This window comes from Nicrophorus vespilloides, unplaced genomic scaffold (genome assembly GCF_001412225.1).
Source record: "Nicrophorus vespilloides isolate i.1.1-1 unplaced genomic scaffold, Nicve_v1.0, whole genome shotgun sequence".
In the NCBI taxonomy this organism is placed as follows: Eukaryota; Metazoa; Arthropoda; class Insecta; order Coleoptera; family Silphidae; genus Nicrophorus; species Nicrophorus vespilloides.
The window spans coordinates 1-13,343 of NW_017096507.1; the positions used below are offsets into that span (position 1 = coordinate 1).

Genomic DNA, 13,343 nt, shown 5'->3' on the forward strand with positions numbered 1-13,343 from the left:
TCAAAAGCGTGTTTGTAAGTTCCATCGAAACCAACATCAGCTTTCTGCCTGAGGATTTGGACAACATCCTCAACAGCGGCGGCAACGGCCAAGAAGGCAAGAGCAACGAATACCTAATCAAATCAATAATTATTATTAATAGTTATTCAGTTATTTGATTGTTTATACGTACAGATTTCATCTTGATGTGGAGATTAACTTTGTAATGATTATTTATCGGAGATGCTCACTATTTATACACAATTGGTTTTGTGAGTGTAAATGTCTTTTGATAAGCAACTATTTCTATTAGTTATTTGTCTCCAAGGCTGTTAAGTTTGTTCATCTTGTAGAAATGTCATTTTTGAAGATGATACTTCAAAATGAAAGTCGTTTATTAATTGCATCAGTGATGATTGAAACTTTTAAATATAAAGAAAAACCTACATATTATATAAATAATGCAATTAATATCAATGAATCCAACATTGTATTTTAAGAGATTTAAAAAAAATCAATTAATTAGGTGTATAAATAATAGATTATTTTATTTTAAATTATTTTACTTTTATTAAATATATAATAATGTTGATTCTAAAATATTTAAAAGTTTTGTGTGTGTATTAAAATGTTTAATATTTCGAAAACTGGTTAGAACTATTCTATTTGTTTCGGTGTATATAGTAGATATAGTATTTGATTTGAAAAAAATCAGTTAATTTTTGTTAAAATGATGTTTCTATATAAAGTTGATGCAATATATACATGTATATTACAATAGTATATACATTTGAAATAATTTATCTTTATTTTGCTTTTCTAGTATTTCTCTTTGCTGATGATTATGAAATGCAAGTGGATGTTTTTTCTTTATATATTAGACAAATCAGGATATGACTATTTCTATAATGATTTAAGTCATTATTAAGTAACTTGCATTAGTGCAATGGTCACCAAACTTTTTCAAAGATCTAGCTGAAACGTTCAATGTTCTAGCTAATTCAATTTTCTGGGTTTATTAACAGACTTGATTCACTTCATATAAATTAATATTTTTAAGTGTCATCTTTGTTTAGAATACTAATATTATATTAACATCATTTCCTATTTCTGTACTTTTTTAGGATCTGCCTTGTATAAGAACAATAATAAATTCAAAAAAGAAATTCAAATCTAAATGGAAAAGAACAAATACTTCTAATAACTTTTTATTATATTGCTGTTTTTATTTATGGTAATATTTATTTACAAATCATGTATGTACATAAAAAGGCATTTATAATACTTTTCCATGTGGAAGTTGTTGTGGGTGAGCTGCGATGTAGTCAAGAGCCCTTTGGATGGCAGCTGGGATTGGTGGTGGAGTTGGCAAGAAGTCGGCTTGTGGTTGGAAACCGTTCTCATCGGCAACGTAATGAAGAGCGTATTTAATTCCATCTGGAGCAGTGAATTCGTAAGAACCAGCAGCATCTACAGCAGCGTTTTCGGATCCAGCGTTCTTCAAGACTCCGTGTTCCTCGACAACAATTCCGTTAGAGGTTTCGAAAGCATGTTTGTAAGTTCCATCGAAACCAACATCAGCTTCCTGCCTGAGGATTTGGACAACATCTTCAACAGCAACGGCAACGGCCAAGAAGGCAAGAGCAACAAATACCTTATCAAATCAATAATAATTATTAATAGTTATTCAGTTATTTGTTTGGTTTTACTTACAGATTTCATCTTGATGTGGAGATCAACTGTGTAATGATTCTTTTATGTATTTCGTTTGCTATTTATACACAATTTGTTTTGAGAGTGTGATTGTCTTTTGATAAGCAACTTTTTTCTTGAGTTAGTTGTTCCCAAGGCTATTAAGTGCGTACATATCGTAGAAATATAATATTTGAAGATGATCCGTTAAAACGAAGGTCGTTTTTTAATTGCATCAATGATGATCTGAACTTTTAATTATAGATAAAATTTATGAAACCTGCATATTTCTTTATATTTATTACATACAATTGATTTTAATAAATAATGACAATTGAAATAATAATTATATGTAGATTTTTTAATTGCAAAATATTACATAAAAAGTTTAATTAAATAATATCGATTGTATTGCATACGTAGTAAACCTCCGGCATTTTTTTTATTAATGAAGAATTTGTATATCACTTTATAAAATTATGCAACACGTTTACAAGTTTTGAGTATAAATAATGTGTGAGATGCTAGACGAGCCATCATTTGATTCATAAAATTTAGTGATTCCACATCTCAACATGAAGGTTATTGTAAGTAGAGATGACTTTCTAATTAAATAATAGAATATTGTCCTGAGAAGCATTAAATAAAATAAATTCAAAGACATTCTTGTATTAACACATAAATAATTTTCAAATTTTATAGTAATTGTCAACATTATCATTATTTAATAAATTTAACTTTTTTTTTAGATTGTTGCATTCGCTTTCTTGGCTGTTGCCTTCGCCGCTCAATCCGACGAGCAGGCAGAAATCCTCTCCCAACAATCCGAAGTTAACTTCGATGGATCTTACCAACATGCTTATGAAACCGGAAACGGCATCTCCGCCCAAGAACAAGGTGTCTTGAAGAACGCCGGAAGCAAGGATGGTGAAGCCGAAGAAGTCCAAGGATCTTACCAATACACCGCTCCAGATGGTACCCCAGTTAAAGTACAATACGTCGCCAACGAATTCGGTTTCCAACCACAAGGAGATCATCTTCCAGTCGCCCCAACTCCACCACCAGTACCAGCTGCCATCCTCAGGGCTTTGGAATACATCCGTACCCACCCACAACAACCAGAAGTTGTAAAGAAACATTAAATTCCTGATGATCCGATTTTCGTACTGATTTTATTGAGACTTCTTCAACTCAACTCATTTTGTAAATAATGTGCCATTGTTGATATTAAAGTTAAGATTATAAGAATCTAATTTTCATTTAATTTAATTCAGTTTTAACACTTTTCAAACATGATATTTAATAAGAAATTAAGATATTAAGCACAGTTGTTAGCAGATGTAATTATTTCGTTGAATAGTCACTGAAGAGATTGTTTTTATTTGTTTACAAAACAAATATGTTAGTAACTGTAATATATATTCAGTTCAATATGGGAAAGATACAGATGTTGATTGAATATTTTCAAATATTTTTGGAAATACCCATGGATTCATTCCACTGGATCATCATCATCATAAAATAGTCTGTCTCGTCCACTGCTGAATATAGGCCTTTCTTAATTGCTTCCAATTCTCGCGGTCTTGAGCCTCTTGGATCCAGTTTGAGGCGATGCATTTCAGGTTGTTTGTCCAGCGGGTTGGCGAACTTACGCGGCTCTGTCTTCTATATTAAGGGTTTAGCTATTTCCTGGCACGCTGGCCAATGCGGTTTCATAGTGGTCCAATTCCACTGAATAATATTGTATAAACAAACATTGTTTTAAAAATTTCTTTATAATGAGTTGAGTTATTTTCTCATAGTTTTTAATGTAATTTTAATATAATAACTACACTATTCACAATTGTTTAATGTACAAATATTTTTTACTTTTATTATAATTATTTTCATCGGACACACACTTTTTATTCGAAACTGTAAATTTTATTATTTAATATTATTTTAATATATAAATTGAAATTACATATTTGTATATAATAGATCATTATTAAAATCTTCTATTTCATATGCACATTTTTATTGTTTAGTTATTTTAAATATGACTATGAAATTATATATCAAAAGATATGTCATAATATTTTTGTTCATTAGCAACTATTCTAATACATTGTTTGTATTGATTATTTCCACCATTTTCTAATATAAGAAATGAAGAAACTAAAAATATGGGATGATGTTTTTTATAGGACGCAGGAACACGTCTCGAAATTGTTAAGCAGACTATATTTTTTATTATCAAATACTGAACGAATAATTTCAAAAAAGTATATATTTTTTTACAGATTCATATATTGAATGAAAAATATATAATTTCTTGTCGATATCTTATGTTATAATACAGTGATTCTCAAAGTGGGGCTCGCAAATAATACTTGGGGGGTCACAGTAGAATTGATAATATATGAGGCGGTATCTTTTTCTACATATAACCATTCTTTGGAGGGTCCTTTAAGTACAAAAGGGGGTTGCGTTTCCAAAAAGTTTGTATATAGATAGTTTTAATTTCTAATTTTAAAAGGATTATTTTTATTATGGTATGGTATTTGAAATACCACCAGCAGCGTTTTTCTATTATAAAATTCTTTATAGCACTTTAAAATATTATGCAATGATTACAAGTTTCGGTCAAGTTTGAGTATAAATAATGTGGGAGATGCTAGACGAACCATCATTTGATTTATAAAATTTGGTGATTCCACATCTCAACATGAAGGTTATCGTAAGTACAAGATGACTTTCTAATTAAATAATTGAATATTGTTCTGAGACATACTAAATAAATCTCCATATTTCTTAATATATTATAAATTGTATCTGTTATGTAAATTGAACTAATTATTTCTGTTTTCTTTTTTTTAGATTGTAGCATTCGCTTTCTTGGCTGTTGCCTTCGCTGCTCAATCCGATGAGCAAGCTCCAATCGTCTCCCAAGACTCCGAAGTCAACTTTGATGGATCTTACCATCACTCTTATGAGACCGGAAACGGAATCTCCGCCCAAGAACAAGGTGTTTTGAAGAACGCCGGAAGCAAGGATGGTGAAGCCGAAGAAGTCCAAGGATCTTACCAATACACCGCTCCAGATGGTACCCCAGTTAAAGTACAATACGTCGCCAACGAATTCGGTTTCCAACCACAAGGAGATCATCTTCCAGTTGCCCCAACCCCACCTCCAGTACCAGCTGCCATCCTCAAGGCTTTGGAATACATCCGTACTCATCCACAACAACCAGAAGTTGGAAAGAAATACTAATTAGTTAAGAAACGGATAAACGCACTGAGTTAACATAAATTGTTGCAATGAAATTAGATTGACTTTGTATATAATGTGTTATTGTTGATATTTAAAATAAATCTCATTTATTAAGGAAACAGTTATTTCTTTATTTTATTTTGAATTTACGAACACATTTTGATTCAATTACTGAATTAAATTATTATGTACTATAAACTTTATTGTACTAGTTATTTATTAGAAAATATTTAACGGTTTATATCAACGGTCGGCTACCTTTTTAAGCAGAGCCATTAAGATCGTTTATTTTTACTAGTGAAATTAATTTTCCAACATAGTTATCACTGTAAGAGCTAGTAGCCATAATTCTTCGTCAAAAGAACCGCTTGTCTCTCCGGATCATCGGGTTTCTACTCCATGATGAAAGTGTGTTTTTCTGATCACAAAATATTTATTATTAATTACAAATATTAAATATGTACAGAATTAAATATTTATATATATATTTTTGTCTACTAATTTCAAGTCTACTTTATTCTATTTTATCACATTTTGTAATCATTATTTATTATATTTCTAGTGTATTTAGAAATAGTGAAATCATTTCGATATATTCAGATATGTATAAAAGGAGTAATATATAAAAGTAAGTTTGTGTTCTCATAAAATAGAGATAATTTGATTACGATGTTAGAAAAATTATGTAAATATAGTAATAAATAATCGTATTTCAAGGTAACCAAGTAGTAGATGGTATTTAATAATAATTTTAAATCTTAGTATATTTATATTTTTTTAATGTGACGAGTTTTTTTGCATTCACACTGTAGAAAAACGAATTTATGTTACAAGAAAATAAAAGATGGAATTTAATAAAATCGTCTGACGTAATGAGTTTAGTAATTTATATGAATCTACATAGTTCGAATAAAAATGATTAGTATTTGATCTAAAAATTAATTTAAATTATTGCTAACATGTAAAATGTCCGATAAATATTTACTTTTATTTAAATATGCTTGTAATAGATAAGTAATCTAATTTGGAGATTGGAATATTTTAAATTATGTTAATTTATGGATTTTATTACAAATAATAATTGTTGCTTTATAAATATTGTGCCTAAATACCGAAAAAAATTAGTTCTAACTAAGAGAATAAAATTTAAATTTCACGGTTATAGCTTTAAGCGTTGCATTAGATAATTCATAAGAATATTACATATAGATATAGAAAATATAAAAAATGCTATTAAGAAAGTCGGTTACCAAATTTTGGTGTGTTTGAGTATAAATAACGTGGAAGATGAGAGGAAGACCATCATTTGATTTGTAGATCTCAGTGAATCCATACACCAAAATGAAGGTCGCTGTAAGTATATTATTTTGAAATAAAATTACGAATATATAATATTATTTCATCTACTAATAAATGATATATATTTTTTGTTATAGATTGTTGCATTCGCTTTCTTGGCTGTTGCCTTTGCCGCTCAATCCGACGAGCAGGCTGAAATCCTCTCCCAACAATCCGAAGTCAACTTCGATGGATCTTACCAACACGCTTATCAAACCGCTAACGGAATCTCCGCCCAAGAACAAGGTGTGTTGAAGAACGCCGGAAGCAAGGACGGTGAAGCCGAAGAAGTCCAAGGATCTTACCAATACACCGCTCCAGATGGTACCCCAGTTACCACCACCAGTACCAGCTGCTATCCTCAGGGCTTTGGAATACATCCGTACCCACCCACAAGAACCAGAAAAGAAATTCTAAATTAATTAAAATATTGAATCTACCATCTACTGATTATGTAAATTATGTTCCATTGTTGATATTAAATATAAGATTTTCACTTTATTTCTGATATTTTTATTGGTTTGTCCGGAAAGTTTGTATCGATTTTTTCTAAATACCGTTGGCAATGCCAAAGTATATCAGAATAAATAAAAAAGTTGGATATGGATCAAATAATTTGTCTTAGTTTAATACCTGCTTGAAGATGAAAGAAAAGAAAATGCATTATGATATATTTCTATTATTGGAAAGTTAAAAATGCCACTAATGCAATAACTAAGATACGCAGAAGTAGCTTTAACTAAAAGAACTCTACGAAAGTTATTCACTATGTTTAGAGCTGGTGATTTCAGAATTAAAGTGCTGCTAGTAATAATAATGAAATAAAGAAATTAATTAATAAAAACTCGCTCTACAATATACGTGAATTAACAGGGATTAAAGAAATATGAAAAACTACCATGAGCAAACTTTATTGAAGCTTGGTTACATATTCTATTACGATATATAAGTATTACACAGTTTAACTGATAAATATCACGACAATTTCAGCCCTTATGTTTATTTAATTACATCAACAAAATTGTTGGTATTAGTCCGCCAATAATATTTATCAGATAAGGCACTTTCTTTATTTCCATTTATTGGGGATTTTGAGAAATTCCATTAACTGCAAAAACGTTTGTTTCTTCTACAAAAATGTACCTAGAATAGATTTTCGACCAAAAAGCTATAGACATTCTGGATGAGGGCTTGTTTTAGTTACGTGAAAGATGAAGAAATGTGTACTGATCTAAATTATGTATACATTCATAATAATTGCTATACCAACAGTCCTAACGACTCGATGATATTATTTAAAATAACGGAAACATTAAAAAATTCAAATTACTAAATACCAAAAAAAAGTTACTATTAAAGTAGAGAATAAAATAAACACGGCTATAGCTTTGAGCCTTGCATTAGATATTTTTTTAATAATATTACAATTGATATAAAAACATTATAAAAAAAATACTATTAAGAAAGTTGGTTGACAGATTTTGGTGCGTTTGAGTATAAATATCGTGGAAGATGAGAGAAAGATCATCATTTGATTTGTAAATCTCAGTGAATCCACACACCAAAATGAAGGTCGCTGTAAGTATATTACTTTCAAATGAATTAACAAATATATACTATTATTTCATCTATTAATAAATGATATTTTTTTTGTTATAGATTGTTGCATTCACTTTCTTGGCTGTTGCCTTTGCCGCTCAATCCGACGAGCAGGCTGAAATCCTCTCCCAACAATCCGAAGTTAACTTTGATGGATCTTACCAACACGCTTATCAAACCGCAAACGGAATCTTCGCCCAAGAACAAGGTGTGTTGAAGAACGCCGGAAGCAAGGATGGTGAAGCCGAAGAAGTTCAAGGATCTTACCAATACACCGCTCCAGATGGTACTCCAGTTAAGGTACAATACGTCGCCAACGAATTCGGTTTCCAACCACAAGGAGACCATCTTCCAGTTGCCCCAACTCCACCACCAGTACCAGCTGCCATCCTCAGGGCTTTGGAATACATCCGTACCCACCCACAAGAACCAGAAAAGAAATTCTAAATTAGTTGATATATTGAATCTACCATCTACTGATTATGTAAATAATGTTCCATTGTTGATATTAAATATAAGATTTTCACTTTATTTCTGATATTTTATTGGGTTGTCCGGAAAGTTCGTAACGATGCCATTGGCGATGCCTAAGTATATCAGAATATAGAAAAAGTTTGATTGGGATCAAATAATTTGTCTTAGTTTAATACCTACTGGAAGATGAAAGAAAACAAAATGAATTATGATATGTTTCTATTATTGGAAAACCAAAAATGCCACTAATGCAATAACTAAGATACGGAGAAGTTGCTTTAACTAAAAGAACTCTACGAAAGTTATTCACTATGTTTAGAGCTGGTGATTTTAGAATTAAAGTGCTGCTAGTAATAATAATGAAATCAAGACATTAATTAATAAAAACTCGCTCTACAATATACGTGAATTAACAGGGATTAAAGAAATATAAAAAACTACCATGAGCAAACTTTATTGAAGCTATACCATTACGACATAAAAGTATTACATAATTTAACTGATAAAAATCACGACAATTTCAGCCCTTTTGTTTATTTAATTGCACCATAAAAATTGTTGGTATTAGTCCGCCAATAATATTTATCAGATAAAGCACTTTTTTTATTTCCATTTATTAGTGGTTTTGACAAATTCCATTAACTGCAAAAAGTTTTTTTCTTTTACAAAATAGTATCTAGAATTGATTTTCGACCAAAAAAACTATAGACATTCTGGAGGAGGGCTTGTTTTAGTTACGTGAAAGATAAAGAAATGTGTACTGATCTAAATTATGTATACATTCATAATAACTATTATACAAACATTCCTAACGACTTGATGATATTATTTAAAATACCGGAAACATTAAAAAGTCCAATTACTAAATACCAAAAAAAATAACTATTAAATTAGAGAATAAAATAAACACGGCTATAGCTTTGAGCGTTGCATTACATATTTTTTTAATAATATTAGAATTGATATAAAAAACATTATAAAAAAAATACTATTAAGAAAGTTGGTTGACAGATTTTGGTGCGTTTGAGTATAAATAACGTGGAAGATGAGAGAAAGATCATCATTTGATTTGTAAATCTCAGTGAATCCACACACCAAAATGAAGTTCGCTGTAAGTATATTACTTTCAAATGAATTAACAAATATATACTGTTATTTCATCTATTAATAAATGATATTTTTTTGTTATAGATTGTTGCATTCGCTTTCTTGGCTGTTGCCTTTGCCGCTCAATCCGACGAGCAGGCTGAAATCCTCTCCCAACAATCCGAAGTCAACTTCGATGGATCTTACCATCACCTTATAAACCGGAAACGGAATCTCCGCCCAAGAACAAGGTGTATTGAAGAACGCCGGAAGCAAGGACGGTGAAGCCGAAGAAGTCCAAGGATCTTACCAATACACCGCTCCAGATGGTACCCCAGTTAAGGTACAATACGTCGCCAACGAATTCGGTTTCCAACCACAAGGAGACCATCTTCCAGTCGCCCCAACCCCACCACCAGTACCAGCTCGCCATCCTTAGGGCTTTGGAATACATCCGTACCCACCCACAAGAACCAGAAAAGAAATTCTAAATTAATTGAAATAGTGAATCTACCATTGTACTGATTTTGTAAATAATGTTCCATTGTTGATATTAAATATAAGATTTTCTCTTTATTTCCGACATTTTTATTCTGGTTTCCGAAAAGTTTGTATCGATTTTTCTTAAGTTACATTGGCAATGCATAAATATATCAAAATATGTTAAATCTATTGACTTCTATACATATTCTGAAAGATACTTTTTAACTATATTTAAAAAAAAGTTTATTTGGGATAAAATTATTTGTGTTAGTTGTCAGATTTTCATACACTTCTATTACTGGAAAACCAAAAATGACACTAAAGTAATAACTTTGTTATATTCTGCTTACGGAGAAGAAGCTTTAGCTCAGGGGTCCCTAACCCTATGACCCTATGACCGCGGGCACCTTAACGCTCGCCGATCGTTTTTCGTGCGTCCGCCGCTGTGCGGGCAAATATTTTTTTTTGTGTATTATGTGTATTATTGACTATGTCCAACTATAAAATTACCTTGAAAAATAGACCGGCATTCTAGAATGTGCTCTTGGATGCAAAAAGGTTGCGTACACCTGCTTTAGCTAAAAAAAACTATGCAAAGTAATTCTCTATGTTTAGAGCTAGTGACTTCAGCATTAAAGATCAGCTAGTTATAATGATAACATCAAGACATTAAATAATAATAACCCGCACTACACGATACGTCACTTAACAGAGATTTTAAAAATATGACAAATAACCGCAAGCGATTTTCAATTTTAAAATTCTTTATTCAGTGTAGATGCATATACAAAGGTGTTATTATTAAGGGGTGGCCTACATGTGAGCTTGAGCTCATTTAGCCAAGCGATTTTATAAGCTTGGTTATAAAAACTATTATGATATATGAGTTTCACGTAATTTAACAGACAAATATTACGACAATTTCAGCCCATATATTATTTTTTTTCCAAAAAAAAATTGTGGGTATTAGACAGAGTTATATTACTCCACCCATAGTATTCGTCAGATAATGCATCTTCCCATTTCCATTTAATGAGATTTTTGCAAAATTGTATTTATTGCAAATACGTTTAATTTTTACAAAAAAAAAACACCAGGAATAGTTTTTGACGTCAAATCTTATAAATTCTATACAAGGGAATGTTTAAGTTGCGTGAAAGATGAAGAAAAGTGTACAGAGCTCAATTATGTATACATTATTATACAAACTATTATGACAACCCAATAATATTATTTAAAAGTTTATGCACAACCAATGCAAACATTAAATAAAGAATTACTAAATACCGAGAAAAAAACAACAGTTACAATTAAATTAGAAAATAATAAAAATTATAGCGATAACTTTTAGCGTTGCATTAGACAAATTTTAATAATATCAAAATAGATATAAAAAAACTATTATTAAGAAAGCCGGTTACAAAATTTTGGTGTGTTTGAGTATAAATAACGTAGAAGAAGAGAGGAAGATCATCATTTGATTTGTAAATCTCAGTGAATCCACACACCAAAATGAAGGTCGCTGTAAGTATATTATTTTGAAATGAATTTATTATTTCATCTACTAATAAATTATATATTTTTTTTGTTATAGATTGTTGCATTCACTTTCTTGGCTGTTGCCTTTGCCGTTCAATCCGACGAGCAGGCTGAAATCCTCTCCCAACAGTCCGAAGTCAACTTCGATGGATCTTACCAACACGCTTATCAAACCGCAAACGGCATCTCCGCTCAAGAACAAGGTGTATTAAAGAACGCCGGAAGCAAGGACGGTGAAGCTGAAGAAGTCCAAGGATCTTACCAATACACCGCTCCAGATGGTACCCCAGTTAAAGTACAATACGTCGCCAACGAATTCGGTTTCCAACCACAAGGAGACCATCTTCCAGTCGCCCCAACTCCACCACCAGTACCAGCTGCCATCCTCAGGGCTTTGGAATACATCCGTACCCACCCACAAGAACCAGAAAAGAAATTCTAAATTAGTTGATATATTGAATCTACCACTGTACTGATTGTGTAAATAATGTTACATTGTTGATATTAAATATAAGATTTTCTCTTTATTTCTGACATTTTTATTGGACTGTTCGGAATGTTCGTATCGAGTTTTGCTACGTTCCATTGGCGATGTATAAATATATCAGAATTGTTAAAAAATAATTGACTTGTATACATATTCTGAAACGTACTTTTCAATCTTATTTAAAAAAAATGTTTGGGATAAAATTATTTGTGTCAGTAAAAATGCCACTAAACTAATAACTTTAATATATTCTGCTTACGGAATATGATTTAGCTAAAAGAATTGTATGAAAGTAATTTGCTATGTTTAGAGCTAGTGAATTCAGAATTAAAGATCTGCTAGTAGTAATGATAACATCCAGACTTTAATCAATAATAAACGATACCTTATTTAATAGAGATTTTTTTTTAAATATGACAAATAACCGCAAGCGATTTTATAAGTGTGGTTATATAAACCATTTCGATAAATGAGTTTCACACAATTTAACAGACAAATATCACGACAATTTCAGCCCTTATGTTATTTATTTCCAACAAAATTTGTGGGTGTTAGACAGAGTTGTATTAGTCCACTCAATAATGCATATTTCGATTTCCAATAATAATAATAATTTATTGGCCAGACATCAATACAAAAGAAAAATAAAAGTACATTCTATAAATAAATAAATGATAATAATAAAAACTAAAAAATATAACAACTCTGAAAATAAATAAATTCTAACATAAAATTAAAAAATATATTAATAGGCTGGCCAAAGGGCTATCGACCGAGGTCTTTCCGCCCTACCGATATACATTTATTGGGATATTTGCAAAATTCCATCCATTGTAAATACGTTTAATTTCTACAAAAAAACACCAGGAAAAGTTTTTTTGACGTAAAACCTTATAAATCCTGGACGAGGGAATGTTTAATTTGCGTGAAAATCGAAGAATGTACAGAGCACAATTGTGTATAAATTATTAAAAATTGTTTTACAAACTTTTGTGACAACCTAATAATATTATTTAAAAGTTTATTCACAACCAATGCAAACATTAAATAAACAATTACTAAATGCAAAAAAAAAACAGTTACAATTAAATTAGAATATAAAAAAAATCACGGTGATAACTTAAGCGCTGCATTGGACAATTTTTAATAATATTACAATAAATTTAAAAAATATTATAAAAAACTACTATTAAGAAAGCCGGTTACCAAATTTTGGTGTGTTTGAGTATAAATAACGTGAAAGATGAGAGGAAGATCATCATTTGATTTGTAAATCTCAGTGAATTCACACACCAAAATGAAGATCGCTGTAAGTATTTTACTTTCTCAGCCAAGAAAGCGAATGCAACAATCTATAAAAAAAAAGTGTCATTTATTAGTAAATGAAATAATATTATATATTTGTTAATTCATT

At 30.6% G+C, this 13,343-nt stretch overlaps 6 protein-coding genes and 1 pseudogene across 6 annotated transcripts; 6 read left to right on the forward strand and 1 right to left on the reverse strand.

The window, feature by feature from the left end:
- Positions 1–35: 35 nt before the first annotated feature.
- LOC108557226 (cuticle protein CP14.6-like) lies at positions 36–1,701 on the reverse strand (the record flags this gene model as incomplete). Its single annotated transcript, XM_017913670.1, has 3 exons — positions 1,693–1,701; positions 1,265–1,633; positions 36–113 (listed from the first exon to the last, which is right to left on the reverse strand). Coding segments are annotated over exons 1-3 (456 nt in total), but the record flags the coding sequence as incomplete, so codon positions are not given.
- A 545-nt stretch (positions 1,702–2,246) lies between these two features.
- On the forward strand, positions 2,247–2,874 carry LOC108557227 (endocuticle structural glycoprotein SgAbd-2-like). Its single transcript, XM_017913671.1, has 2 exons — positions 2,247–2,258; positions 2,421–2,874. Exons 1-2 carry the CDS (start codon positions 2,247–2,249, stop codon positions 2,811–2,813), a joined length of 405 nt encoding a protein of 134 aa, XP_017769160.1. The 3' UTR covers positions 2,814–2,874.
- Positions 2,875–4,378: 1,504 nt separating this feature from the next.
- On the forward strand, positions 4,379–4,942 carry LOC108557228 (endocuticle structural glycoprotein SgAbd-2-like). Its single transcript, XM_017913672.1, has 2 exons — positions 4,379–4,390; positions 4,531–4,942. The coding sequence occupies exons 1-2, from the start codon at positions 4,379–4,381 to the stop codon at positions 4,921–4,923; spliced, it is 405 nt and encodes a 134-aa protein (XP_017769161.1). The 3' UTR covers positions 4,924–4,942.
- A 1,322-nt stretch (positions 4,943–6,264) lies between these two features.
- On the forward strand, positions 6,265–6,683 carry LOC108557229 (endocuticle structural glycoprotein SgAbd-2-like). Its single transcript, XM_017913673.1, has 2 exons — positions 6,265–6,276; positions 6,360–6,683. The coding sequence occupies exons 1-2, from the start codon at positions 6,265–6,267 to the stop codon at positions 6,681–6,683; spliced, it is 336 nt and encodes a 111-aa protein (XP_017769162.1).
- Positions 6,684–7,827: 1,144 nt separating this feature from the next.
- On the forward strand, positions 7,828–8,307 carry LOC108557231 (endocuticle structural glycoprotein SgAbd-2-like). Its single transcript, XM_017913674.1, has 2 exons — positions 7,828–7,839; positions 7,921–8,307. Exons 1-2 carry the CDS (start codon positions 7,828–7,830, stop codon positions 8,305–8,307), a joined length of 399 nt encoding a protein of 132 aa, XP_017769163.1.
- Positions 8,308–9,433: 1,126 nt separating this feature from the next.
- On the forward strand, positions 9,434–9,911 carry LOC108557232 (annotated as a pseudogene).
- A 1,504-nt stretch (positions 9,912–11,415) lies between these two features.
- LOC108557233 (endocuticle structural glycoprotein SgAbd-2-like) lies at positions 11,416–11,884 on the forward strand. The gene is made up of 2 exons (XM_017913675.1): positions 11,416–11,427; positions 11,498–11,884. The coding sequence occupies exons 1-2, from the start codon at positions 11,416–11,418 to the stop codon at positions 11,882–11,884; spliced, it is 399 nt and encodes a 132-aa protein (XP_017769164.1).
- The last annotated feature ends 1,459 nt before the right edge of the window (positions 11,885–13,343 follow it).